Consider the following 27,423-nt stretch of genomic DNA (forward strand, 5'->3'; position numbering starts at 1 on the left):
AAATTTTATTTTATTATTTTCTCTTGAATAATAATGGATTACATTGATTTGGATTATACTTATTTACCAAGAATAATGACGTCCAAGTTGACTGAATACAAATCATATAGCAGTATAAATCAATTAATAAGCTTATGGATAGGTATAAAATAAAAAAAAAAGACTAAAAGTAGTAATAAAGTATATTAAGCGTCTTTTTCTTTTAAATAGTATTCACAAAATATAAAAGCAATCTAACTGATGGATTTAGACTGGAGAACTTTTCATGGCGATTATGGTATAGACAGTTTATTTTACAAAAGACAAATGTGCCAAAAATCATGGATGATATTAATCTTTTAGTAAAGAAGCAAAACGTGTCGATTATTATTGACAACACCAAAACTCGTTATATGCCTGCTGTTCATAAAGATCTTCTTGTACAACAACAACAAAAGAAGAAGAATAAAAAGTTTTATATTCATCACGAATTTGAGCAAAACGAAAGAGGCAACAATTTATTATCAAAACCTATCTCCCTTCTATCTCAAATGCTAAAATGCGATAACACTGCTGTAATAACCAGCAACCATTCTTCCAGTCTTCGTCGTTGTCAGTCTCGTTATTATTACCGTTTAGACCAATTCTTCCTTAATGCTACATAATCTCTTTATTATCTTCTTCCCTTCCTTCCTTCCCTCTCTCTCTTTTCTTTTTCTTTTTCTTTTTTTTCTTTTTCTATTTATTTACAATAAATAGGTCTTTATTATTAACAGATTATAAGTTGTAGTATAATAATAAAGGTTACCAATCAGTCATTGGTGCTATTTTACAATGATTAAAGGAGCTACTAATCACATCTGTATGAACCTGAGAAGCCCATGCAGCTGTCTTTAAGAATTGATCATTTTCAAATCCCACTAAATAATCCAGTCGAGATAAAATAGTCCAATCCATAAAGGGTCGAGCAAATTTTTTAACAAGTCGAGTTTGATCTTCATTTTGATCTACTGATAAATGATCCAAATTAATAAATTCATAGCCTTCAGCTATAACATGAACAGCTACCGTGGAAGAACGACGGAAGTGAGCGCGTAGAAGGTTTAATTGATCCCTACTATCAGCAGAGATAAAGATATGGCAGTGCTGTCGCTTTCGACATATGTGAATGATATGATTGACAAGGCAAGTGACATGTTTTTTTTCATTAACACGAAGTCCAATACGAAACCAGCCCCTTTTGTGAGTTAAAGATGTTCGTATTACTTGTCCATAGTTGTCTAATGCAGGTATATCCTTGATCGACATATCTACTCTTTCCCCTAATAAATCACGATAAGGCTCTAATAACTTTGCAAATCTCTCAGTAGGCCTACTAAAGAGTATTCGACTTGCAAGCCAAAACCAATCTGATTTTTGTTGAAGATGATTCAGTCGATATTTGTCTCGAAGCGGCTTCATGGATGGGTTTTGAGCAAGATGGATCCAATCACCCTGCCACTGTCTCACGTTGACAATGGATACCTGATTACGTTTGTAGTCTTCGAGAAAGGATCGTTGTTGGAGTTCAAGTTGTGTCAAGGTATTCTCTTGTAATAGTTGATGGCTTGATTCAATTTTTTCAATGTAATATTTTGCTTGATCTGAATTCATAGCCATGTAAGAAGGCGATGATTCAAAATACCATTCCCATTTAACTGGCCATGTCATGTCATATGCAAATGCTGATCCTTGCTGTAACATGGAAAAGTAATAACTATTAACGACATCTAACATGCGTTTATCGAACGATCCACATGTTTGATTTCTTTTACAACTATATACTATTAATAGAGGCGGAATAGAATAATAGGGTGTTCTATTAGCGACATAGCCAAGACGAATATGTGCCAATGCTGATAAAAGTATTTTTAATCGACTCGATGTTAGACGATCATTTGGAATATTTTGTTGGTTTATCAAGACATCTTTTGATGATGATGATGATGATGATGATGATGAAGCTGCAGTCCAAGAACAAATCAAATAAATCGTAACAAGAACTAATGTGATTAAGCTTACCCAGTTTCTAGTTCGTAAAACCCCCATTTATTTGAATGTTAAAAGGGATATAAAGTATTAAATACACAGGTACATCTATTTTGTGTATCCTATGCTGAAATTACCGATACAATTAAAAAAAAAAAGGGGGGGAGGAAACCATATTTTTTAATTTTCTAATATCCATCTATCTAGTTTGTGTCACGTGTTATTTCTTCTATCCTTTGATTTTCTACAATTGTTTCCCAAATGGACGGACTCTAACATAACATTCAAAATAACAAATTTTTTAAGCGAATTTCTGAAACCTAAACAACAGACTTGCATTGCCAACAAACAGCATTCTTTATACATACATATATATTATAGGCATGAGCAATATTCATAGCATATTTTTAAAGACATGTGGTGATAAAATTATATAATATATTACTGAAGGAGGAAATGAATTTAATATCAAAAAATTTGATTTGTTTAACGGAGTAAAAAGGGGATATATAGCTTGTTCTAATTGGCTTAGATTCTGAGGGAAACAAAAAAAAAAAAAAAAAAAAAAAAAAAAAAAAAAAAAAAAAAAAAAAAAAAAAAAACTTCAAGGGTAGAATAATTGCATATATCTAAGAAACTAATAGAAGAGAAACTCTTTAGCTGATGCAGTAGTGTAAGATAATAATAGTTATACTACTTATGAATATCTGAAAAGCATAATTTTTATACTACTATCTAAAAATTAAGCCTTTTTTTTGAGAACGAAATCAAGTCTGCTTGCGGGAAGAATTCAGAACAGACCCTGAGCGGAATATTTATGATATATGAAATAGTAAAAATTCAAACGTGCTACTAAAAAGTCAATTTTAAGAGGAGCAAAAGTTGCATATATAACGATTTGTTATTACTAAATAGATCAGCATACATTTATATGTTATGTTATAATTTCTATAATCTTCCAAGATTAATATTTCTTTTTATACACCCCCAAAATTAATTAGGTATTTATTATTATTCCTGTAAAGTTAGACTTACTACAGTATTATTTTATTCCTTTTTAATTGACTTTATTGCTATATTTTCAAAAAAAAAATAGTAGGGCTGTCGAATAAGTAATACAAATAAGTTACTAGTAGATAAATTTGTATCCTTCTTGCAGGCAGCAAAATCTAAATATTCCTTATTCTTGGTATTCAAAGAAAACAGCGAGCAAAAGAAACCAAGTTGGAGTAATTTCGAAAGCTTTAGCAAATTCAAAAAAACATCACATAGTATAAATTCTTGGAAATAATCATTGTACAATGCCCATTTTGACAGTAAAAATCTAATAGATGTATACATGTATATATAGCAAAATGAAGACTCGTTTTTCTAAAGCTTTGAAGGGTTACTACTACAATGAAGGTAATATGCTCCTGGAAGAATATGATGGGAAATTAACAGCAGGAGGGCCCTGTAGAAACTGAGACAAGTAAAAATGAAGACAAGAATTGCTTATGTCGATGCTGTTACTGCATTTTTTTTTTCGAAACAAAAGCAGTTCCAAATTTCTTGCCGATAATTTGAAAATGCCCTCCAGAACAAAAAAAAAGGAGTTGTTTTAAATTTACAGAAAATGAAAAGTAAAGACTAGATAGCACTGTTAAGGAAATTATTGAGTGTTTGGATACATCTGAAGTAATCTTTAAGAAAGAATACAAGGTAATTTAAAAAAAGAATCAAGCAAACTGTTATTATTGATATTCTAAAAGATGAGTCTCCAAAATAGAATATATTAACAGAAATCAGATGAATGTTTAGCTGGGAATTTTAAAGGAAAGCTTTGGAGACAATACTATGCGAATTTTAGATGATGAGTCTACTACTATAGGATTTTAAAGTCTCATGGTGACAATTGCCGGCAAAGGAGTGAGACGAAGACTTGGCAAAGGGAAGGGGAGGGCAGGTTTTAAAAGACTTTTTATTATTGAATAAATTCAAAACATCGAGCTTATGCCCTGAATGTAAGTTTTCAAATTTAGAGAAACACAAGACTATGAACAACCTAAGGATATAGTTTAAAGAAGATAATACTTACTGTTAATCTTTATGATCCTTTAAAGTAATAATAATCCTTAGTTATTTACATAAAAAAAAAAAAGAATACGATTTTTAACACCTGTTCAAATTCTTTGCGTAGTCTCTGTTTTAAATTGCGAAATCAAGTTAAAAGGTTATAATGTATTAGTAAACAATCTTTTTTTTCTTTATTAAGTGTATGTATCTAAAAAAGTATTCTTATTATGTATTATATAACGTAAATCCAAAAAAGAAGAGAGAAGGTGTGATTAACTCATCAAATCTTCCATTAAGCAGCAACAAAGTAAACCAGATAAACTATGATAAATGTTAATAATATATACACACATAATAAATGTTTAATTAGATTTTACCAGGCGCAACAACAGTCATCTCCAGATTGTTGTTGATTTGGTTGTTGAACAATTACTGTTTGTGGTGGTGGCCTGGTTATACATTTTAATAAAATATGTATTAAATAATCGATCCATTCATCCTTTTTCAAAAATAAAATAAAATAAAATAAAAATAAAACTTACTGAGGCTGGTAATAACCGTTAGGCTGTTGTGGAGGATAATATCCCTGTTGAGGCTGTTGATAGTAGCCATTAGGTGGTGGTGGAGGAGGAGGATAATATTGTTGTTGAGATGGATTTTGTGGATATGACATTATCCTAATGTAAAGTGTAAATTAAGAAAGAGAAAAAAAAGAAGAGAAAGACAGAGATAGTAAGTAATAAAACTGAACAATGCTAAAAAAAAATTTTCTGTTTCAGATTAACAGCTATCTTAAATAGTAAAGTGGTGTAAGCTATTTATAACGTTACTACCTAGTAAAACCAAAACTCCTAGAAAGTATAGTAAGCATGATTTGTAAATCATATTTAGATATAAATTCACTAGGATACATGTTAATAAATTTTATTGTATTTTATATACCCAAATTCAGTTGTGATGATGATCTAAATTTTGCTAACTGTAGTAGTAGTTGTTCGGAAAAAAACAAAAAAAAAGATGATTCATGAAGTCTTAAGTGTTCCTGAAACTACACAAGCGAATAATAACACAGTATTCTTACTTAAAACTTATTTCTAATGTGTAGTCTTGGTAACTGTCAATACTCTATACCGCATAATATGGATATGCTATATATTATTGGATAGCAACCAATCAACTTATATCTATTTTGCACTTTAATTTAACTCAAGCTGTCATAATGACAGTATAAATTATAGTAATACTTGTCCTATTAATTCTACTTCGATCATATAGTAATACAACAGTAACTCATTTCTCCAAAAAAAAAAACAGATTTCCGAACTTCAGGTTTTATTACTCTGTTTGACAATTTTGAAGGAAAAAAAAAAAGTAAGCGGCCTTTTTTATTTACTTGACACTTGAGTTTGAAAAGTATATGATTGCGGCTTTTTAATTTCATCTCCAAATTGGTTTGATCATCACACTTGATTCTCATTCTTCTGTTTGATTACATAATTTTGATCGCCTTATGGGAAAGAGTAAAACTAATAAAGTATTTATTATTTTCCTTTCCGTATTCAATGAGAATCTGGCTCTGGCTCTATCTATCTCAGACTTTTATATTAATTGATATTACTAAAAGTAGTTTAATAACAATCATTTTAAAGTTAATTACCCATCTGCTTACTTCGCCCTAAAATAGGCATAGAATACATTTAAAGCAGCTTGCTAGGATCTGTATAATACTAAATTGTTTCGTAGTGTATACATAATCATCGTATGCATCAGATGTATGCCATTTTTATTCTTGAACAGAAGAAAATCTCACTTCATTCTGTGTATGTATTATATTGTTTAGAAAGATGATGTACAAAGAAAGACTATCATCCCTCTTTCTTTCACACTACAGAGTTATTAGGAGTCAAAACTTGAGAGAGGTAAGGATTACAATCTTAAATTTCTAAACTTGATCTCCTGTACCAATACTTATTCCAATAGAAGAATAAAGAGGGGATTGTCGCTTATTCTAATTTTGTAGACTCGCGTATGAGAAAAGAATTCCTTAGACCTTTCAAAGATGTTTAGTTAAGATGTGTCTAAGCAATTGCACAAGAGTTGAATATCATGATTAACAAGAATTACTATAATTGGTATATAATAGAGACTTATTTTTGAACTTAAAAAAAAAGTTATAGTAATAACTATTTAACAGAACTTTTTCAATATATTGTCTACATATGTCACAAATGGTTCCTTTTTCCTCAATAAGCTTCTATCAAAAACACACACACACACACACACACACACACACACACTTTCTGCTATAATTTCAACTACTTCATGGTTTGTATGTTAGCCTTTTATATGTTCCATATTAGCTTCCAATTTCACTCTTCCTTCTCTCCCTAGTCCAAGTTTATTCCTAATTAACTAGCTATCCAAATCCTCATCCTGATATTTTCTTTCTTTCTTTTTAATGTTTTATCTTTTATCCTAAAAGGGCTCTTTCTTTTTTACTCTTCATTTTAAAGAGGTTTTTTCTTATTAATAACCTTTCTTTTGATTGCTAATTTGACTAGAACAATTTTGATATATTCGATAATTTGTGCCTTAAATAAGCGTATTACATTATGTGCTAATATTATTTAAATAGCGCTATAGTAGATTAGCAAGTATATTAGTGCTACATCAACTATAAGCATCATTCTGTACCAAGGGGCAGGGGAAAGAAGAAGGGGCTTTACTTGTCCTTTTTTTTTTTGTTTTTCCTTTCTTTCTTCAACATTTTAATTTAAATTAGATGGAATCATTAAAGACAAAGAAAGATTATGAAAAAAGGATAAATCAAATAAACAGTTGGTTTGATCAACTATTGACCAGTAAAGTTTCTACTGTAATTCCTACTTCTCAACCACAGCCAAAGAAGGGTTTAAAATATGTTGTCTTGGAATCATTTTGGTTTAGATTGTTCATTATTTTTTATGTCTTATTTTCAATCTTTTTGACTTCAGCTCATTTTTTGTCTTGGTTATTATCAGCAGAAACAAAATGGCAATACCAACGTACCTATGATTCTGGTAAAAGAAAAAGAAATATACACATATACATATATGTATATGTATTTTAACAAAAAAAAAATCAAACGTATACAAATAATTCATTCGTCATTCACTAGATGAACCTTATTCTTTAATCAGTAACATGTCACATGGACTAAAAATGTCAAAAATGTTTTCACAAGGTCATTATAATGCACTTACAAATATTGAACCATATTGGTTAAAAGCAAATCAAGTACCTAATCCGATGGATGTCACTTTCTATACTACAGTTACGCCTAATACATGGAGAGATTTAGCTGAATTAGCCAATAATTGGGAAGGTATAACACAAAAAAATAAAAAAAATCGAAAAAAAGGTCTCACTTTAGATATGAAGGTCCCATTTCTGCCACTTTACACGTATCGACAAATGAAAAAGAGACAATAAAAAGCAAAATGGAATATGAGTACAAGACTAAGCCTGAGTTATTTCGTCATGTTGATATTCATTTAATTGAAACACCAGAGAGAATCGAAAAAGGAGCTTCAATCATAGTGCCTCTTAATGTAGAAAGAAATTTAGCACGCATCTACGCTAGAACACGTTATATAGCTGAGATACCTACAAATGTCTTTTTGAATTCTGACTTTCATCAAAACTGGATACAAAACAAAAAGGAATATACCCATTTATTAAGTCAAGGCGATATGCTTGTAATACCTTTATTTAAAATGATGAATGATAGTAAGATACCACCAACAATTAAAAACGAACTATTAGCAGATAATAATATCGCTTTGCATTACACTCACTTTGAATTAAATGATGGACCTACAGAAATTGAAAAATGGAAAGAAGCTCAAGATATCTATAAAGTAACTCAATATAGAATGGATTATGAACCTATTGTAATTCAAAGTAAAGATACTCAATCATGGTAATATAGAGAAGAATGTGTATGCATGTATGTATGTATTCTATATAGTTAAATATCTTTCTTTCCGGGATCCTTTTTTTTTAGGTGCTCTGAACGATTTGTATACAAAAAATCAGCATGTCTTCTTCCCAGTTATTTTGCAGGAAATAATTTCTTCGTTCTACCTAACGATTTTGCAATTCAAAAGCCAGAGCATGAACAAATGACTGCGATATCCTATTTAGACGTAAATTTCCATAAAACATAAAAACATAAATTACTTACTTTGTATATGTGTAGAAGGTAATTGAAAAAAGATTATATGCAAAATTTTATTGGGAACAATGTGTTTTTCAAGGAAGACAACTGGATGCATTAAATTTATGGGAAACAAAAAAGTCGGCACATATTAGACAACAGTGTTCAAGAGTAATTCAGAATTGGGGTAAAGGATTAATTGGTAAACTAGAATGAAATAAATAAACGCATAATTACTCTTTGGTCCTTCCTTAAAACAATATGTATGACTCTCCTTTTTTTTTTTTTAAGACACAGAGTTTGAATAATTATGTAAAATATTAAAATTTCAGTCTTATTTCTATTCCCTTCCCTTTTCTTCGTTTTTTTTTTCTTTAAAAAAAATACATATATATTTTTATATACGATTATAAAACCATCATGAACCAAGATCAATCGAATTATAATACTCATTACATGACAGATTCTTATCAGCAATCAATGCATTCAGATAGATTCCCACATTTCGTTCAAGACAATAATAAAACAACAAATTATACCAATACAAAATTCAGTTCAATTGGTTATGATGAACGTGAAAAGAGGTAAAAGATTAAACTTTTTTTATTTTATTTTATTTTCCTTCAATTAAAAAAAAAAAATAAAATAAAATAAAATTAAACAAAGTTAATGTAATAATAGAACTTATGAACTTATCGTTTGTCAGCAACCACTTCATGCTCGTATGTGTGGATTTGGTGAAAAAGATAGAAGACCTATCGATCCACCACCTATTGTTCAATTAATTGTTAGACAGGAAGGACAAGATATGCCTGTGGATGTACAGTATGTATGCTTACACACATGTCATAAATAGTATCTAAGTCTATACTTTAGAACTCTTCAAATACCCTTTTTCGTACTTCATGTCACTCTATGGTCGGATGATCGTTCAGAAGAACGTAATATCATTTCGAATCCACCAAAGTGTACGAGAGTCTTGATGGGTTCACTTGTTAGTTCACCAAGTCTATTAAAAAATCCACAGGGTGAACAAGGACTTTATTTTGCTTTTCCTGACTTGAGTATTCGTACGGAAGGCCGTTACACATTGCGTTTCAGTTTAATGAAACTAGTCAAGTAAATTTGAATTTTTCTATTTTTATACATTTATCTTAATTTTTAATTTTTTTTTTTTAGCTCTGATTTTCAAGAGAATGCAAAATCGAAAATTGTAGCTCAGGTATTCTCTGATCCATTTACAGTCTATTCGGCAAAGAAGGTTTGTATACTAAATAAAAAATATATTTTTATACATGAACTTTATTGTAATATTTTTATTTATTTTTTTGCTAGTTCCCGGGAATGACAGGTAATAAATACATGCTTGTATACTAGAAATTGTATTTATTTATTTATTTATTTCTTATTTTATTTTTTAGAATCTACTGAATTATCTAAAACTTTTGCAAAACAAGGTCTAAAGATTCCTATTCGTAATGATGGTAAGTAATATAAAAAAAATGGATGCTTGACGTATCTTTATATATAATCTTATTCTCTCTCTTTTTTAGTTCGTGCAAGAAAGACAGAATAAAGTGTATTATTTTTTTGAATAGTTAGACAAAAGATAGTATATAATATTAGCAATATGTTCATTACCATATCTACGCCCATTTTCCCTGTATCCCTTTATTCTATCTATCAGTAAAATATATAAATACATATAGAAATGTATATTTGTGGATTAGTATATACAGTGTAGAATTAAAAATGAGGAGAAATATAACAAGTGTTGTAAACAATAGAAAAGAAAAAAAAAGTCATAAAGATCGAGCATAATTATTAATACTCTGAAAGGGAGAAAATAAGAAAAGAGTTTATTCATAAACTAAAATGAAACTAATGCAATTTCACAAGGTTAATGCAGCAAAAGATGAAAAAAAAAAAAAAAAAAGAGAGTGGACTCTCCCCTTCCTACTCCTATTCCTTCTCCTTCTCTCTCTCTCTCTCCCCTTTTTTTCTCTCTCTCTTTCTCTCTCTCTCTTACTACTAAACTTAACCCTTTCTCTGTTTTCCTTGTTCAGTACACAAGCAAATATGTATATTTATATTTGTATATGATATTTTAAAGACACACACACGCATACATATAAGAGGCATAATATGTATTATGTCATCAAATAAATAGAGATACATCTTATATTTATTTGAACAGTAATTATCTTCATGCATCAAGTAAAAGTACATATACATATGTATGTGTGTATTTCTTAATTAAAGGAAGAGTATTTATTTATTTATCCTGAAAAGAAAGTCATGGTATCTGACTGATCTTGGATGTGCTGTAAGGTAGTATAGATACATATATATATACTTGTATCCTTTATTAATGCATCTTCCTTCGTGAGTATGTATATAAATGTATAAGGTATGAATGAGAATTTCATAATTAACTGACAGATTTAATAGCTTCTAGACATCAAGGAGAAAATAAGGGTATCGACAACTACAACAAAGAAAAAAAAAAAAAAAAAAAAAAAAAGAGAGAGAGAGAGAAAGAGAGAGAAAGAAGGGATGTGACATATAAATATACAAATTTCTTATTTCTAGGTCTATCGTAATCTTTTTCTTTTTCTACATGTATAATTTTGATTAGTTCACGTTTTGTTACACTATGTAGAAGCAACGGTGAATCACCCGAGAAAATAAAAGGCTTTTTTGGGCCTCATTGTCCTACATTGAATGACATTATTAAGAAAAGATAAAGGTGAAAATAATAATTTAAAAAGAATCTCTATTTCAATTATTTATTACAAGAATAGCTTTCAATGAATTTAGTTTATTTAATAATATACATGTAAGCTACATTTTGTAAAATGTGTAAATAGAAATGTAATGTATTATAGAAAGTCTGTAATGTTGGAGATCATTTACTGTGCTTTTATATATTTGTTGTAGGCTGTTCTAATAGTTTATCATTATATAATCCGTTCTCCTTTTATAATTCAGTACATAATAAAAGTCAAGGGGAAAGGAAAGGAAGAGAAGAGAAGGGAGAACATTGTATCATCTGATTTGAAAGCATAGTTTATTGCTTCATGTTATAATTTAGACATGCATCTATACATAATATAAAACTTCAGTTTCTTTTTTTTTTCTTTCTTTTTTTTTTTGCCTCGTTTTCTCTCTTGTATTACGACAGTGTAACAAAAGTTTAATAATAAAATATATTAAAACAAAATTTATTTCTCTCTCTCTTTTTTTTTTCTTTTCTTTTTAAAGTCGAACAAAATTTGAAATGGCAACTGTTATAGAAAGTAATATGGATTCAATAGCTACAACTCAAAAACCATGTTTATTATTGACATCTCAAAAATTAGAGATGCAAACACGTACGACAGTTTTATGTCCAACAACACCTTCCAAATCAACAGATGATATTCAAATGGAACTGGAAAAACCAACTTCTTTAAATCTAGCTAAACGGCGTAAAAATACATCTCTTCAAATTCAAAAGCCTTTTGAAAATAAACATTCCATACTTCAAGTAAGTTTTTTTCTCTCTCTCTCTCTCTCTTTCTTCGGAACTCCCCTTTTCTTCCTTCCTCCTTTTATATATAAATATAACAACTCAAAAAAAAAAAAAAAATTGGTGAGGGAAATCTTTTAATAGATGTGCGTTTATTTTCCCTTCCTCCTTATATATTCTTTATCTATAACTAATACCATTTTTTTTCTTTCTTTCCATTTCTCTCTCTCCTCTCCTTTATTCTCTTTCTTTCTTTCTTTCTTTCTTTTTTTTCTTAAACAGATTTCGGACAAACTTATTATGAGAAACCTTGAAAGGCAACAAAAGTTATTATTAAAGAAAACAAAAGAAGAAGAAGACGAGTCTAAAGTTACACCTATTGTGAATGAAGAAGGATGGACAGAGTTGATTCAAGACATCTCCACGTTGAATGCACGAAAGGAGATATTAAAGAGACAAATGACAGGTGGTATTCCAAGGACAGTAAGAGGTCTTGTTTGGAAAGGACTTGTCCAAATATCATCTCATCAAACGATAGATCTCTATCAGGATCTTTTGAAAGGAACAAGTCCTTATGCTGATACTATTGAAAGGGACACAAGACAACGAAATGACTTGACTGTTGAGATTCAGGAATCTATCATTCGGGTTTTAAAGGCTTATAGTGTTTATCAACCACATGTAGGTTATTATCAGGGTATGTCGTATTTAGTGGCTCCTCTTTTAATGAATGTAAGTTTATAAATAAATAAATACATATATATATATATATATATATTATTTAACTATATTATTTAATGATAGTTACCAGAAAACGAAACATTTAGTCTACTTGTCAGGTGAATAAAGAAATAGGCATAATATATATATACATATATTTATATATATAAGAGAGAGTAAACTAAAGAGACACACATAGGTTATTTGAAATAAATAATATACAAGACAAAAAGAGTTTCCAGGAATTTCAAACTTTATTTTCAAAAAATATGCCTCATCTTGAAGCTTATCTAAATAATTTGAATATTGATACTACCATGTATGCAGAGACATGGTTCCTTACACTCTTCATGGAACAGGTCCCTTTACCGGTTGCCATACGTCTCTACGATATCATCCTTTTAGAAGGAGCAAAGGAAACCGTCCTTCGAGCTGCTCTTGTACTCTTACAAAAGGCAGAAAACTATCTCATGTCACAAGCCGATCCCCTCTCTCTCCTTACGACTTCAGGTCAACTCTATACATACGTCTATTCAGATGATGGAGGAGATGATACATTCATACAAGATTTGAACAAGGTTCTACTTGAACCATCGTCATCTGAGGAAGAAGAAGTAGAAGAAGAAGAAGAAGCTACATGGATTATTGCACAATTACGTAAAGAGAATGCAATCCTTGCTGAAGAAAATAAGAGAATGAAGATGCATGAAATAATGGATTATGAAGCCATTCAAGTCAAGCTTGCTAAACGTATTGCTATACTTGAGAAACGAGTTAAGAAATATAAGGTCAAGTTAGCTAATGCTACTAGTACTACTAATATTCACTTATCATCACCAGCCCCGAGTCATATGATACATAAAGAAAAAGAAGAGGAAGAGCAAGGAAAAGAAGAAAAAGAAAAATTAGTAGTAGGTAAATCCAGTCGTCAGTATAGTAAACTTGTGGCTTCATTACGAGAAGCAGGCGAATTTGGGGCACTTATTGCAGGTGCTCTTGCACCTAATTTTAATCTTGAGAAACAACAACAACAAAAAGTCATAGAATCGTCTGAAGAAGAAGAAGATGATGATGAAGAAGAAAAGATCACTAATAAGCAAAGACTTGATGCTGCATTGCAAAATGTGACCTCAGAACTTGTAGCGGTTAAGCTCGATCACTTTGAAATTCAACAACGATATGAATCCCTCTATCGACATTGTCAAGATATGACCCAACAATTACAATCCTTACAGGAGTCCCATACCTCCCTTACCCAAAAGATCATGTATCTTGAAAGTGAACTCGAAGATGTTCAAACAGAGCGGGATCAAATCTATGCTGATCAAGAGGAGGTATTAGCGACGGCCATGGTAGCTAAGAGGACAGCAGCTGAGCTTCAACTTGAGAAGATGGCATTGGCGAAAGAACTAGAGGGCCTTGAAGGGCAAATGAAGGTATTACAAGAGGAGAAAGAGAATTTCTTTATGCCAAGGGGGTCCTTCTCAGAGGAGGTCTTTGCCGCCCATGCCATCTTATTTGGGTCACCAAAAAGGACCGACCATCGACGCCACACGATGCAACTAGGTAAAACACCTTTAATTGAAAATGGAGATGAATATAAATCCAAATATGTTGAAAGTGAATTGCGATGTCGAGAGTTAGAAAAGTATTTAGCCGAGGCTAAGGTGAGATTGGCTGAACTAGAATGTTCGTCAACTCCCTTGTGTGTACGTCGTAGTTCGGTTCTGAATAACAATAACAAACGTAATTCAACAGCCTCCTTATCCATGTTAGCGAATCGAGTGAGCACACCTACTTCCCCACATGAACGTCGTGAATCAACAGAGAGTTATGCTTCTTCAACTACTTCTTTAACCAGTAGTACATATAACAGTAGTAAGCGTTCTAGTATGTATTCAAGAATATGGAATACCTTTGGTTCACCTGCAACTATTGTGAAGAATGAGATAATGTGTGAAGAACCACAGATTATTCAGCAATAGCAATAATAATAATAATAATAATAATAATAATAAATACCCTTTTTCTAGGTTTTTCTATATATGTATATGATAATTGATTTTTTTTTTATTTTTTTTTTTTAGAAAAAAAAAATATTTTATATAAATACATGTATATCATGTGAAATTCTATCATATGAAAGTTACCTAGTTTTGATAAAATAAAATTAATATAGACCACTTCTAGTTCCCACGTAATATACATCTATATACACACATATATATGTATATGTATATATATTTATACATATACATATTCAAAAGAAAGGGACTCTTTTTACTTGAATCGATTTATTATCTATAAGATATATATTGAACAAAAATAAAACATCTTTAAGTTATATAAGAAGATAGAAGAAAGGAAATTTGATATACCTATTTTATAAAAGAAAAGGGCGTATATCGAATTTTCACATGAAATTATATCCCATCATTAGTATGACAAGTTTACAAAAAAGATTTTCAGATCGATTTGTTGCATTTTTTTTTTGCTTGTCGTTTTAGCATTTTAAATGGGTAATTTTTCAATCGAGTATTATTTGAGGACGGAAAAGGAGCAATAAGAGATGAAGAAGGTATTGAACTAATGGAAGGTGGACGAACTTGATGTACAAGCGAGGAAAATAGTTACCATGGAATATTGTTTGAATCAGCGGTTAGATATCAAAGTTGAGACGTTAGAGAGCGAAGAGAAGCCTGCCGTGAATACTGATCTAAAAAAAAGAAGAAAAAAGAAATACACAGTTTATTCTGAATAGGGCAAAATGAATTTTATTCTTCGTATGTTGACTAACGCTTCCAAGAAAATTGCTCCTGTAGCTAGAAAGCATAACATTAATGAACGCACTGGTCAACGTTGATGGAATCAATACAAAAAAGAAAAAAAAAACCGATCCGGATACATTTTTTCTTGCCAAAAGCTAGAGGCAATCGCAAGAAGCTTCACAAAGAGCACCAAGCTTTTCTAACTGACTTGTTAGACGAGAATCCTTCAATCAACATTGAACAAGCCTTGCAGCAGCTAACTACTAAGTTTGACTACTTGAAGGCTGAGGGAAATCAGCAGTTCATGAGTTTATTAAAGATGATATGGGATTCACCTTTGTTATGATTGTAGTCGTCTTTACAACTAAGTTAATAGAAATAAATTGTCATTTATTAAATAAGAAAGAGTCTATTCAAATAAATCTAGTATATTGTACTTTGCAGCATGATATATTCATTGTACATTCAGGCTTAATAACAGTCATTGTCAGAATATTCGAGCGCTAAAAAAATTATATACATTGTATTATGTAATAATAAGAATTCAATAGGATTATCACATAATTATTTATATACATTTGTAACGTTGAATATTGTTATGCAATAATATCTTAGAGGATGCTAATAATAACAGTAGCATATAAATAAATGGCATTATTGTTATAGCTAGAATATTCACCGAGAATTAATATGAACGCATTGCTTACCCCAGTAATAATTATTGGTTATATTTTTTTGTAACAGCGACAGCTCAGGGGGAATGAAGATAAAAATACATCTTATTACAAGCAGAATTGTTCGGATACAATATTTACATATAATGCTTTATTATATCAGTATTCGCTTATCCAAATCACACTTCTATTAATATTACTTGTCTTGCAAAAAAAAAAAAAAAAAAAAAAAAAAAAAAAAAAAAACTGTGCCATACTCGATTAAGATTGTGTGCCATGAAAAAAAAAAAAAAGAGTGCGGCATGTGATTTAATAAAGAGTGTATTTCTACTACTCAAGAAGAATGAGAATATGAAAAATTTATAAAAATGTTAATATATAAATAATACTTTTTTTTCTTTTACAGTTTTTTTTTTTTTTATTATTATTATTTCCTTACCTTTAATCCATATACATATATAAATCGATGACTATTACAAGCCCTCATGCAGAAACCGCTAGAAATGCTTTAGCTCGTTTAAAGAGACTTGCAGGAGAAAGCTCTGATGAATGGAAGTATATACAAGAAAAAAATAATGTAAAGCTTTATCACAAGTCAGAGGGAGATTCTCCTTTTGTGATTGTTCGTGGTGATACTCTTTTAAAAGGACATGAATTTACTGCAGCCCAAGTAGCTTCTGTTGCTACTTTACCTGGTTGTAGAGCTATCTGTAAGTTTCTCTCTTTCTTTATATATATATATGTATTTATTGATAAAAATATTCATGTACTATAAAAGGGGACGAAAAATTCGATACATCTGATATTAAGAAAATGTATAACAAGTATGAATCCTTGTTTTGGAGTAAAGTCAAGACACCATGGCCTATTAGTCCTCGTGATATGTCCGCTACATCTTTACGTGAAATGTCTGACGATGAGTGTTATGTTGTCATGACCTCAGTAGAGGACGAAGCTATCCCTCCTGTCTCGAATTGTGTACGTTCTAATCTTTTAATTTCAGGTTGGAAGATTATCAAGACAGAAGCAGGTATTGCCATCACGTATATTACACAAATTGATTTAGCAGGATCAATCCCTACTGCTTTCATGAAGAATGTTCAACAACAGGTAGCTCTCTGTGCAGGTACCGTTGTTCAATACATTACAAAGTATGGGTTCCCACCCCTCACCAAGGAATGTTCAGCAGAGTTTAAAAGAGAAGAATTTGAACATGCTGAGCGAGAATATAGTGCTAATCTGGATGGCTCAGGAGAATGTCAATGGTTAGTCTCTAGTAAAATGTTTTCTAAAGTCAAGGTCCATATTATGGGTAGTGATCATGCTACTTTTGAAATTTCAACTGATGATAAAGGAAACAAGATAGTTGATGTTAAAGGTATCGATGGTCCCACTACAGTGAAGATATCTAACGCCTAATAAAGTTTGCCACCACTTTAATTTATTTTATTTTATTTTATTTTATTTTATTTTATTTTATTTTATTTTATTTTATTTATTTATTTTTTTTTTTTTTTTTGAATGATAATAAAGAAAGCAAAGAAAAGATGAGTGCTTTTTATTATTATTATTATTACTATAAGAGGATATTTAGTAACAAGGAATTAACAAGTTTCAGTAGTACTAGTTTGTGTTTAACAGGAAATTACTTGATGATATTTTTATATAATTTATTTAAAGAGTTACATTTATTTATTTTTCTCCTCCTCCTCATGGACATTGTATGGCCCAAATCAAATTACTACCACAAATCTCTTCTTTTATTAAAATTGTACAGACAGAGAATTTCTTATGAAAATAATGCCTGTCCGAAAAAAAAAAAAAAAAAGTTTTTCACATATCATTATTTAGAACACTCTTGTTATTTTGTTGGAATGTCAGATTTCTCTACATTATTAAAGAAATTCACAAGAGACTACCAACTGTTTTCTTTTTTCTCTTAAATGTATATGTCTATTTGTATAAAGGACCGTTTTGGGTTACTGCTGCTTACATTTTTAAAAATCCGCAAAATAAATGATTCATATCAATTTTTTTTTCTTCAGGTGTAAGATCAAAATAAGGAGAAAAGAAGGGGAGGAAGAAGAGGTTTTTCTTTTTTTTTTTAAAAAAAAAAACAATTCTAGCGATTTTTAGTAAGATTTAATACTTGTTGAATTCAATATTTATGTTAGGCTACATTACTTGACTTGAAATATATTCAATCACGTTTTGTCATAATAAATAAATTTTTATAAGGATTTTTTTTTTTTATCCTTTGAAATGGAAATACTGTATTTTATTTTAGTATGTACAGAAAGGTAAATTAAGAATAAAAGAGGGGGTGGAGTGAGAGGGAGGGGGAAAAGAGGAGAGGAAAGAGAAAGAAATAGTGATAGAGAAGAAGAAGAAAATGAATGATGAATGGCATATAAACAAGTTTGTTCAAAAGAGAGAGAGAAGAAGAAAGACAGAATAAAATAAATAATCTCCCTCCCTCTCCTCCCCAAAAAAAAGAGGGATTCTTAAAGAGTGGCTTCACTTAAAGAAGGTGAATTATGATCACCTAAGGTATCGACATCTTCATCATCTTCATCATGTTGACTATGCAAAATCCATCCCACTTTCCAAGGATGGCCACAACTCCAATATTTAGGTGAACATACAAAATTTTCAATATCTTCGTCAGGATCAATTCGACCCTCAGGTCGAGAACGACGCATATGATCTATAAATTGCATTGCTTTTCGTTTTTCTTCTTTACAAAGAACCCAACGACAATGGCGACAAACACATCCACCACTTTTATTATATCTATATATTTATAAAGTAAATCATTATTTTCATGTGTATATATATTTTTATAACTAATTCTCTCTCTCTCTCTCTTATATATATATATATGTGTGTATGTATATGCTTTACCTGAGACCACATTTGTTACAAAGATAAACAAATGGTTTTCCTTTATCGTTAAAAATGGTACTAGTAGAAAAAGGCCAGTTAAATGCTTTACGCATACAACCATCAGAGGTTTCATGACAAGCTTGGCAAGGGCCCTTGACACGAGAGGGACGACCTGAAGAAGCATGAGAGGTTTTTCTACGAGGTGGAATCGATGTTACTACTGAGGTAGAAGAAGATTTTTTACGTTGTTGAGATGGTTCAGGATGAGTATGAATCAGTTTAGAGAATGGAAGATGATTTTTAAGAGTAAAAGAATTTTTAGTAGTAGTAGTTATGTGATCAGTAGGAATAGTTGGAACAAACATGATAGGTTTCGTAGTACTCTTATTTGACCAGATAGTAGGTGGGACAAGAGGATGATCATCGTACATTTCTTTCGTAATGGACCAGTGAGGTCGGGGTATCTGAATTCGCATCGCTCTCACGCGTCGTTCTGGACGAGTCACGGAGATTCTATTTTTATGAATTTTTGTAGTAGTAGTAGTAGTAGTAGTAGTAGTAGTAGTAGCAACAGCAGCAGCAGCAGCAGCAGCAGCAGCAGCAGCAGTAGCAGTTGCTGTAGTAGTAGGTTGCCTTGCCATAGAAACTCGTTGACGAAGAGACCAAAGAAGACCATGATCAGCACCAATAATTTTAGGAGTTGAATGTTTATCAAGTTGAAAAATAATATTTTTATGATCGGTTAAATTTGAAGGAGAACGATGAGGTACAGATTTTCTTTTATTATTATGATGAATGGTGTTGGGTATAAAAGAAGAAAACGAAGATGAATTTGTATCATTTTCTTCTTCTTCTTCTTCTTCATCTTCTTCAGAAGAATCAAGTAAAAGTTCAGGTGGAGATAGCATAGACATGGGTGAAATACGACGACTACTATGACTAGCCATAGTTTCATTATCTGATAGAGTTGTACTCGTCATAGGATCAGAGGAATCAAAAAATAAACTCTGATTTTTATCGCTTGTATTATTATTATTATTATTATTATTATTGTTTTCATGATGCAGACTTGTATGATTTTGATAATCATAAGGTGGCGTTGCAGGTGCATTTAAAGCTGAGATATCCATTTTATAAATATTTTTATATGTTGTACGGTGTATAAATATATGTATATATATGTGTGTGTGTATGTGTGTCTGTCTGTATGTATAAATAAATGTATGTATGTTTGTATGAATATAAAATGAATTTATTTTATTCAAATAATAATAATAATAAAAAAAAAGAAAAAATAGTGTTGATATATATACATGAGATATACGATATAAGCCTCTCTCCTCCTCCCCCCCCGAAAATAAATAAATAGAATCGTGTATATTATTTACTTACAGGAATATATAATATATCTATTTAGAAAGAAAGAAAGAAAGAAATAGTAGATAACAGAAAGAGAGCGAGTAAATGTTAATATCTGTATTTACTAGTGATAATATAGAATAATTTTTATAACAAAAAAAGAAAAAAGAAAAAGAAAAAGAAAAAGAATAGGAAAAAGAAAAAGGAAAGAGAAATGAAATATATAGAAAGAAGATATATAAAACAGATCAAGGAAATAATACTAATTTATTATTTTCCACCTCCTACTTCTTTTCTTCAAATCAGCTTATTCCGGAAAAGTTCATGCCCGGTGTTAATAGAAGGGTTCAGCGCCGTTTATCAACAAATCATATAAAAGGAATTTTATGAAATTACGGCTAAATATCTTCCATTTTCCACACGCACAACATGATGATTATATCATGGCTCAAAAAAAAAAAAAAAAAAAAAAAAAAAAGATCGGAGTCGTAGTACGTAGTCATCATTTATATACATACACACATACAGATATATTTTAGGTAAACAAGTGTCATAATATTATGATCTCCTTTAAAGTTCAATAGAAATTCTATATATGAAATAAAATAACAAAACTAAAAAAGCTATAACGTATTTTAATATTTTCTTTCTAGAATAAACTAATAAGGCGGAACTACTTTCATCACCTTTCTCTCTCTTTTTTTTTTTTTTTTTTTTTTTTTTTTTTTTTTTTTTTGGTTCGGGAAAAGATTTTTTTTTTTGGGAATAATAATTATGGGTCCGTAACTCAACAAATGTCGTTTAGAAAATAACGTGTGTGTATAAAGATAGTCTGTTTTTGTGTTAATTGTATTTATTAGAAGAAATGATTACAGATCAAAATATTTTTAGTCATTGTTACTATTCATTTAAAAATTGTCCTTTGTCTAGAAAGTCTTTTTATTATTATTATTATTTGTTTCAGTTCTCTCTTTTTTATGTTTGTTTCATTATTTATGTTGTATAAAGATGGTAATATCCTTTTGTTATAGTCTTGATCAAATTATATTGGCCCAGGTTAAGGTATCCCCGACATTCCGAAGTCATACTTGTTATCAAGCAGCTATTATTATCCGGGATCATTTTAGCCAGATCATTTCACTTTGCATATCTTCTTTAATCGTGCTACTTGATTATTTAAACTAAAAAAAAAAAAAAAGGACAATAAAACAAAGTACCGTACATAAATTGATGGTTAGATCAGAACAAGTTTTTTTTTTTTTTTGATATAATAAAAAAAAGTTACTCAGCAGTAGTATTATTATTATTTTAAATCATTTGAATAATTTAGAATTTTCTTTTCTACTCTAATATATTATGAAACGACCTTTTTTTTTTTTTATTTGTTGTATATATAACACAAAAAAAAAGCATAAAATATCAACTAAAAATAGAATTAAAAAAAAGATGATTTATGCGATTTAACATAAAAGGGGTATTTTTTTGATCTAATAAATACAGAGCAAAGTATAAACCAATAAAATATTCTTCTGCTAATACTACTGCAAAGGTTGTATATATAGGTGTACATATCAATAAACGGTCTTATACGCCGAATTTTTTTTTGTTGTGATCAAGAAAAAGAAATAGTTTTTATAAATCACGTAATATGTACAGTGTTGAGACATAATGATTATTTTCTGATCTTCTCTCCTTTATTTATTTCTCCTTCACCCCCTCCCCTTTTAGTTTAACGTAAGAGGAAATGAAAATTGTGATTTATAATAACCTGTTTATAATTTATTTTAACTCCTTATTCGTAATAAAGTACTACAGAGAATCATCATAGTCTATATATCAAGATTATGATTATGTAATCAATGTTCTTTTTTTTTTTTTTTTTTTTGATAAAAAAAAAGTAAAAGAGAATAATAATAATCTACTTTTATTTTAATTACCTATTGTACTACGTGCTGTCAAACTGGATATAAAATGATAACATGTGTCTATTCTTTTTCTCTCTTTACTCATGAATCACTATATGATTTGATTAAATGACAAAGATTCTCCACTTATTATATATTAACTGAGCCATGCTATGCTTTTATAGTATTAAAAAAAAAGAAAGGAAAAAAAAAAAAAGACAACGCTTATAAACATCCTTTATTTATTTCTAATAAAAAGAGTGACATACACTACAACTTTTTCTTTTTCTTCATATTCTATTTACATACTAAACTTCAATTTTGAGTTATTCTTAGTTGCATTTCCATGTACAATCACTTCATTGACTCGTTTCTTTTACATCTTTAAGAAATTCCTCTCTCTTCCTGACCTCTTTCATAATTTTATACTCCACTACTAGGAAAAAAAAAATCTCACCAAACTTATTTTATTATACAATTTACTTTTTTTATTATTATTATTATTATTATTATTATTATTATTATCATAATTATTATTCTCTTTTATATATACATATATAGATATATATATATAAAGAAAAGAAATGTCAACTAATTCTACTACTGCAGCTTCACTTACAGACCATTTAGCAAAACAATTTATAGTAGACGATCAAGAAGAAGTAGAAGAACAAGGAGAATTAAACTCACCCATTCCCGATTCCATTTGTGAACCGTTTGGAGGCATCGCACATGATTTCCGAGAGGACACTATTTTTGTTCTAGATATTGGTGCAGACAATAAACAACCAGGTACATTAAGAGGAGAACAATGTCCTTTACAAGACATTACAAATAATAGCTATGATTATCTTTATTCTCAGTATCCTCATTGGCGTCGTTTACTCTCTGATGAATATATGCGTAATATGAAATTCGATGGTGAGGACGATAGGAGTCCATCGTCAGAAGGAATAACGACTCCTCTTGTTTTATTACATCTTGATGATCATGCTTGGGCATCCGTGGTTCATTATCTTACGGCTTCTAAACTCATTTTACAACAACCTGACATTTACTCTAAATTGTTTTTAGACTCGGGTCATTCCCTTAGTCAACAATCAGCGAGTTACATAAAAGCATTAAGTCAAAGAATTCAATTATCGGAGGATGCAAGAAGGGATTGGGTCGACAATAGAAAGGTAGCAGCCTGGAGACGTGCTCTTCTTGCTAAATTTGCTCAAAATGAAGACCTCCAAAGAGCGTTGATTTTAACAGGTTGGGCAAAACTAGTTGATAAATATGGTAAACCCCATTATCTATTAATGTGGGTTAGAACTGTTTTAAGAGGTGAATATCAACAACAAATACAGCAACAACAGCAAACAATGATAAAAGATATGGCAATGAAAATAAAAGAAGATAAGAATATAGAGGATGTAAGTAAGCAAATAAAATAAAAGGGTTACCATAGAGATGATATGAAATCTAAATTCTATTTATGGTTGTTTAGATACTTCGAGTATTTGAAGAATTATTTGGAAAAGATAAACAACAGATATTAACTACCATTTTAAGTGCATTAAGTAATAGTAGTAGTAGTAGTAGTAGTAGTCATAATAACGGAGAAAATAAAGCGCCGATTACAACAAGCAATCATAAACAACAAGTAACAATTCAGGCAAAACCGATAGAAATGAAAGATGCAGTGGGGTATTTGGAACAAATTAAAAATGAAGAATCCCCACAAACGTATCACCATTTTTTGGAAATCATGACAGAATTTAAATCTGAAAAGTAAAAAAAAAAAAAAAACAAAAGACAAATAGATATGCATTTTATATATAAAGATGTATTCATTCATGATTCTCTCTCTTTCATAGGATAAATACCCCTCAAGTATTGGAACGCGTTACATTATTATTTAAAGGAAAACCATGGCTAATTCGTAAATTTTTAATGTTCTTACCACCAAGTCATATCCTTGATTTATCTCCAGAAAATAATCTTAATTTAATATATATCACTTCACCTACTGGAAATAAAATTATCATTGATACAGATAAAGGTGTAGTGAATTACAAAAAAGAATAAATTATTATATTCAATAATAAATAATAATAATTATTAAAATAAACGCGCACCATAACGAGCCAACATGATAAAACTGTAACATATCTTCTTTAGTACTAAAATTTATTTATAACTCTTCTTCTTATTTACCTTAATAACGTAACAAGTCCTGCTGGCATCCATTTACGTCCTCGATAGAAACGAAGACCCATAATAAAGAAAAGGAAAAAACTCACCATGAAGGCTAGCATCACATTTTTTGAGTCACTAGAAACCTGGCGTGCTCCTAAGGCACTTAGACTACCAAAAATAGTTCCTGCTAAAAGTGACATTGTACTGCCAGCTATAATAGAGTAAAAAAAAAAAACACATGGTCATTTTATTAATTTTTATTTAAAACCAATAATGATATGATAATAATAATAATTTTTTTTTAACAATAATAATACATGTGAACAGTTTTGCTTTCTCTTACCTTTTATGTATCCAATGAGGCCACCGATAAATACAGTCAAGCTATAACTATAACCCAAGACATCTGTCATTTTAAAAAAAGAAATAAGATGAAATGGAATGAATCTCTCTTTCTCCCTTTCAATATAAATAGATATTTTTGTATATTCATTTATTCAAAATAATAAGTAAAAACGTGACGTAGATTAAAAAGAAAAAGATACACATTTGTTTTCTAGCATCCGAGCAAATAATGTTCTAGTATATGAAACATCATTCAGAAATGTGTCAATTTTATATGAAAAAAAAAAAGAACAAGGACCTTTTTCCCTTTTTCCCTCCTTTATATATATATATATATATATACAAATATACATATATTTATTTAGATAGTAAATACATATATCAATATTTATTTAACAAATGTCAGAAGTAGCATCCTTAGGTACAATGAATCATGAAGAAATTGAAAGAACAACAAATGATATGGTTTTAAATAATAAAGAAGCTTCTAACCAAATGGAAGGTATGTCAACCCATTCATCCACTCATAGTGCTACTTCATCTACGACGACAACAAGTTCAGTCCATGATTTCTTTAGTTCTACACCAAATGCATCCTTTTCTTCTAGTACACATAGTAGCTCAGGAGGGATACCGCATAATACGGTCATGAATTATGCTATGAACAGTAGTAGAACCAGTGTTACCTCAGCTTTCTCAGAACAGTTATTAGACCATTCCCATTTGAAGCCAGGCAGAGACGCCTCACTTTTGTCATACCCACAAACGATCAACATGTACAGAGAGAATGCGAAAAAGACAAATAATCCTAATATTCAATGTGAGTTTGCCAACTTTATAATTGAAGCTGCCAAGCAACTACCGAACGATGATGTGAATAGACAGGGATATTTAATAGAGGCAGAAAAATTATTGAAGCAATTGGCAGTGAAAGGTTTTGCTGAAGCACAATATAGTCTTGGTAAACTTTATGAAGCTGGTTTATTAAATAAAAAGGGGAAACCTGAATTAGATAAAGCTTTCCCACTCTATGTACAGGCTTCAAAACATTTACATGCTGATGCCTCTAACAGGTAAATAAAAAAAAAATGTTGATATTAAAAAAAAAAAATTGATAAGATAAAAAAAAATTTTTTTTTCTTAAAAGAAATGCGATTATTAAATATGTTTATGTAATTTTTTTTTTTTTTTTTTTTTTTTAAGGGCTGCAAATTGTTATGAACATGGTTTAGGTTGTCGTGCAAATGGTGCAAAAGCTATTTTATTTTACAAGTAATAACTACAACTAAAGTTGATACATATGCATATGTATATATATATATATATTATGGACGTTAATATGAATATATATATATATTTATAATTATCTAGAAAAGCAGCTGCTTTGAGTCATCCAGGCGCTATGAGACGTTTAGGTACAGCTTATTTTAATGGTGAATTAGGAGTGACAAAGAATGCAAAGGAAGGAGTTAAATGGTATAATCGATCTATTGAAGCTATTAATGCCGATTATCCAGAGGCACTCTATGATGTTGCTGAGTTATATATCACAGGCGTACCTAACGTTGTTTATGTTGATTTAAATTACGCTGTTTCGTTATTAAATCAAGCTGCTGAATTAGGTTACGCTCCTGCTGCATTCAAGCTGGGTGAATGCTATGAATATGGAAAATTAAATTGTCAACCCGATGCTGCACTTTCTATTCATTATTATACCATTGCAGCTGAGAAGGGACATAAGGAAGCATGCTTTGCACTGACAGCATGGTATCTGGTTGGCTCACCCAATGTATTACCCCAATCAGATGAGCAAGCCTATGGTTGGGCAAAACGTGCTGCAGATACTGGTTTGCCAAAGGCAGAATATGCAATGGGTTATTTTACTGAAGTAGGTATCGGATGTGAAAAAAATCCCACTCTTGCCCTTCAATGGTATCAAAAGGCTGCAAACAATGGTGATAAACGTGCCATTCAAAGACTTCAAGATAAAACTCCACAACAGAAACTACCTACTGAAAAGAAAACAAGAAGTTCTAATGATGATTGTAAAATCATGTAAAAAAAAAAAAAAAAAAAAAAAAAAAAAAAAAAAAAAGTATATTCATATACATATATATTATTGTTTCATATAATCCTCCTTCCCTTCTAAAAAGAAATACACATGTATAATTTTATTCGATACTTTTTTTTTTTTTCTGTATATTTAATGCATACGTATAATGTCCTCATGTTCCTTAATAAAAATTATATTAATTATCAAAAAAAAAATTAATTGTCAAGATAATGTATTATCTTCATCAAATAAAATTGAAGTTTAAATTGTTTACATAATATAACACTATAAAATTAAGTAATCATGATTTTTTACTAATACTGCTATTATTACTAAACTAATTTTGATTCGTCGTTATAAAATAAAACCCTGAATTTATATTACAAATATTTTTTTTATTGGAGGAATTAAAAAATAAAACAATAAAAAAAAAAAGACAGTAATTTGGATGATGAATATAAAAAGGACAGGAAAATAAAATAAAAAGGATCTTCCAACTTTAATATTATTACAAATAAAAACATTCTTTAAATCATAATATTGTATACGAACAAAGAAGATTAAAAAAAAATGGCTTCTATTCGTCATCGTGTAACTATTATTGGATCTGGTCCTGCTGGTAAGAGTTAAATTCTCATTACTGATAACCTTATAATAACCTTTTTTCTCTCTCTCTCTTTTTTTTTTTTTTTTTGGGGGGGGGTACAATAGGCCATACTGCTGCTATCTATCTTGCACGTGCCAAAATGAAACCTATTT

General features: G+C 30.0%; 14 protein-coding genes across 14 annotated transcripts in view; 9 read left to right on the forward strand and 5 right to left on the reverse strand.

Moving 5' to 3' along the window:
* The first annotated feature begins 7 nt into the window (after positions 1-7).
* Positions 8-676, forward strand: BX663DRAFT_543964 (uncharacterized protein). The gene is made up of 2 exons (XM_051530865.1): positions 8-142; positions 211-676. The coding sequence occupies exons 1-2, from the start codon at positions 34-36 to the stop codon at positions 642-644; spliced, it is 543 nt and encodes a 180-aa protein (XP_051381600.1). The 5' UTR covers positions 8-33; the 3' UTR covers positions 645-676.
* BX663DRAFT_513447 (uncharacterized protein) lies at positions 640-2,158 on the reverse strand. Its single transcript, XM_051528150.1, has one exon. The coding sequence runs from the start codon at positions 2,065-2,067 to the stop codon at positions 784-786; it is 1,284 nt and encodes a 427-aa protein (XP_051381601.1). The 5' UTR covers positions 2,068-2,158; the 3' UTR covers positions 640-783.
* A 2,070-nt stretch (positions 2,159-4,228) lies between these two features.
* On the reverse strand, positions 4,229-5,539 carry BX663DRAFT_543966 (uncharacterized protein; the record flags this gene model as incomplete). Its single annotated transcript, XM_051530866.1, has 5 exons — positions 4,229-4,383; positions 4,440-4,511; positions 4,605-4,739; positions 5,144-5,187; positions 5,456-5,539. 5 exons carry the CDS (start codon positions 5,537-5,539, stop codon positions 4,335-4,337), a joined length of 384 nt encoding a protein of 127 aa, XP_051381602.1. The 3' UTR covers positions 4,229-4,334.
* A 1,207-nt stretch (positions 5,540-6,746) lies between these two features.
* BX663DRAFT_456470 (velvet factor-domain-containing protein) lies at positions 6,747-9,948 on the forward strand. Its single transcript, XM_051523863.1, has 12 exons — positions 6,747-7,121; positions 7,220-7,426; positions 7,483-8,023; positions 8,108-8,249; positions 8,303-8,447; positions 8,724-8,844; positions 8,942-9,085; positions 9,137-9,379; positions 9,440-9,521; positions 9,596-9,611; positions 9,682-9,744; positions 9,814-9,948. The coding sequence occupies exons 1-12, from the start codon at positions 6,845-6,847 to the stop codon at positions 9,834-9,836; spliced, it is 2,004 nt and encodes a 667-aa protein (XP_051381603.1). The 5' UTR covers positions 6,747-6,844; the 3' UTR covers positions 9,837-9,948.
* A 230-nt stretch (positions 9,949-10,178) lies between these two features.
* On the reverse strand, positions 10,179-10,771 carry BX663DRAFT_513459 (uncharacterized protein). The gene has a single exon (XM_051528151.1). The coding sequence runs from the start codon at positions 10,493-10,495 to the stop codon at positions 10,298-10,300; it is 198 nt and encodes a 65-aa protein (XP_051381604.1). The 5' UTR covers positions 10,496-10,771; the 3' UTR covers positions 10,179-10,297.
* A 667-nt stretch (positions 10,772-11,438) lies between these two features.
* On the forward strand, positions 11,439-14,486 carry BX663DRAFT_543969 (rab-GTPase-TBC domain-containing protein). The gene is made up of 4 exons (XM_051530867.1): positions 11,439-11,789; positions 12,054-12,503; positions 12,576-12,610; positions 12,691-14,486. The coding sequence occupies exons 1-4, from the start codon at positions 11,541-11,543 to the stop codon at positions 14,474-14,476; spliced, it is 2,520 nt and encodes an 839-aa protein (XP_051381605.1). The 5' UTR covers positions 11,439-11,540; the 3' UTR covers positions 14,477-14,486.
* Positions 14,487-14,890: 404 nt separating this feature from the next.
* BX663DRAFT_513461 (uncharacterized protein) lies at positions 14,891-15,661 on the forward strand. The gene has a single exon (XM_051528152.1). The coding sequence runs from the start codon at positions 15,354-15,356 to the stop codon at positions 15,603-15,605; it is 252 nt and encodes an 83-aa protein (XP_051381606.1). The 5' UTR covers positions 14,891-15,353; the 3' UTR covers positions 15,606-15,661.
* Positions 15,662-16,342: 681 nt separating this feature from the next.
* On the forward strand, positions 16,343-17,368 carry BX663DRAFT_543971 (uncharacterized protein). Its single transcript, XM_051530868.1, has 2 exons — positions 16,343-16,643; positions 16,712-17,368. The coding sequence occupies exons 1-2, from the start codon at positions 16,400-16,402 to the stop codon at positions 17,350-17,352; spliced, it is 885 nt and encodes a 294-aa protein (XP_051381607.1). The 5' UTR covers positions 16,343-16,399; the 3' UTR covers positions 17,353-17,368.
* Positions 17,369-18,437: 1,069 nt separating this feature from the next.
* On the reverse strand, positions 18,438-19,949 carry BX663DRAFT_552980 (uncharacterized protein; the record flags this gene model as incomplete). The annotated part of the gene is made up of 2 exons (XM_051531410.1): positions 18,438-18,726; positions 18,838-19,949. The coding sequence occupies 2 exons, from the start codon at positions 19,947-19,949 to the stop codon at positions 18,438-18,440; spliced, it is 1,401 nt and encodes a 466-aa protein (XP_051381608.1).
* A 2,485-nt stretch (positions 19,950-22,434) lies between these two features.
* BX663DRAFT_99456 (uncharacterized protein) lies at positions 22,435-23,674 on the forward strand. The gene is made up of 2 exons (XM_051532373.1): positions 22,435-23,504; positions 23,575-23,674. The coding sequence occupies exons 1-2, from the start codon at positions 22,667-22,669 to the stop codon at positions 23,589-23,591; spliced, it is 855 nt and encodes a 284-aa protein (XP_051381609.1). The 5' UTR covers positions 22,435-22,666; the 3' UTR covers positions 23,592-23,674.
* BX663DRAFT_99457 (uncharacterized protein) lies at positions 23,675-24,245 on the forward strand. Its single transcript, XM_051532374.1, has 2 exons — positions 23,675-23,858; positions 23,945-24,245. Exons 1-2 carry the CDS (start codon positions 23,758-23,760, stop codon positions 24,153-24,155), a joined length of 312 nt encoding a protein of 103 aa, XP_051381610.1. The 5' UTR covers positions 23,675-23,757; the 3' UTR covers positions 24,156-24,245.
* On the reverse strand, positions 23,855-24,734 carry BX663DRAFT_513469 (transmembrane protein 14C-like protein). The gene is made up of 3 exons (XM_051528153.1): positions 24,610-24,734; positions 24,285-24,477; positions 23,855-24,228 (listed from the first exon to the last, which is right to left on the reverse strand). The coding sequence occupies exons 1-3, from the start codon at positions 24,677-24,679 to the stop codon at positions 24,189-24,191; spliced, it is 303 nt and encodes a 100-aa protein (XP_051381611.1). The 5' UTR covers positions 24,680-24,734; the 3' UTR covers positions 23,855-24,188.
* Positions 24,735-24,944: 210 nt separating this feature from the next.
* On the forward strand, positions 24,945-26,706 carry BX663DRAFT_513471 (uncharacterized protein). Its single transcript, XM_051528154.1, has 3 exons — positions 24,945-25,684; positions 25,815-25,883; positions 25,983-26,706. Exons 1-3 carry the CDS (start codon positions 25,011-25,013, stop codon positions 26,668-26,670), a joined length of 1,431 nt encoding a protein of 476 aa, XP_051381612.1. The 5' UTR covers positions 24,945-25,010; the 3' UTR covers positions 26,671-26,706.
* Positions 26,707-27,083: 377 nt separating this feature from the next.
* Positions 27,084-27,423, forward strand: part of BX663DRAFT_474782 (thioredoxin reductase) — a 1,396-nt gene continuing 1,056 nt past the window's right edge. Inside the window, exons 1-2 of the mRNA XM_051524231.1 lie at positions 27,084-27,283; positions 27,376-27,423. The exon at positions 27,376-27,423 is cut by the window's right edge and continues 1,056 nt beyond it. Coding sequence (XP_051381613.1) covers positions 27,235-27,283; positions 27,376-27,423 — 97 coding nt within the window. The 5' untranslated portion in view covers positions 27,084-27,234. The remainder of the gene's footprint in view (positions 27,284-27,375) is intronic.

This window comes from Cokeromyces recurvatus, assembly GCF_025118155.1.
Source record: "Cokeromyces recurvatus strain NRRL 2243 chromosome Unknown BX663scaffold_17, whole genome shotgun sequence".
NCBI lineage: Eukaryota > Fungi > Mucoromycota > Mucoromycetes > Mucorales > Mucoraceae > Cokeromyces > Cokeromyces recurvatus.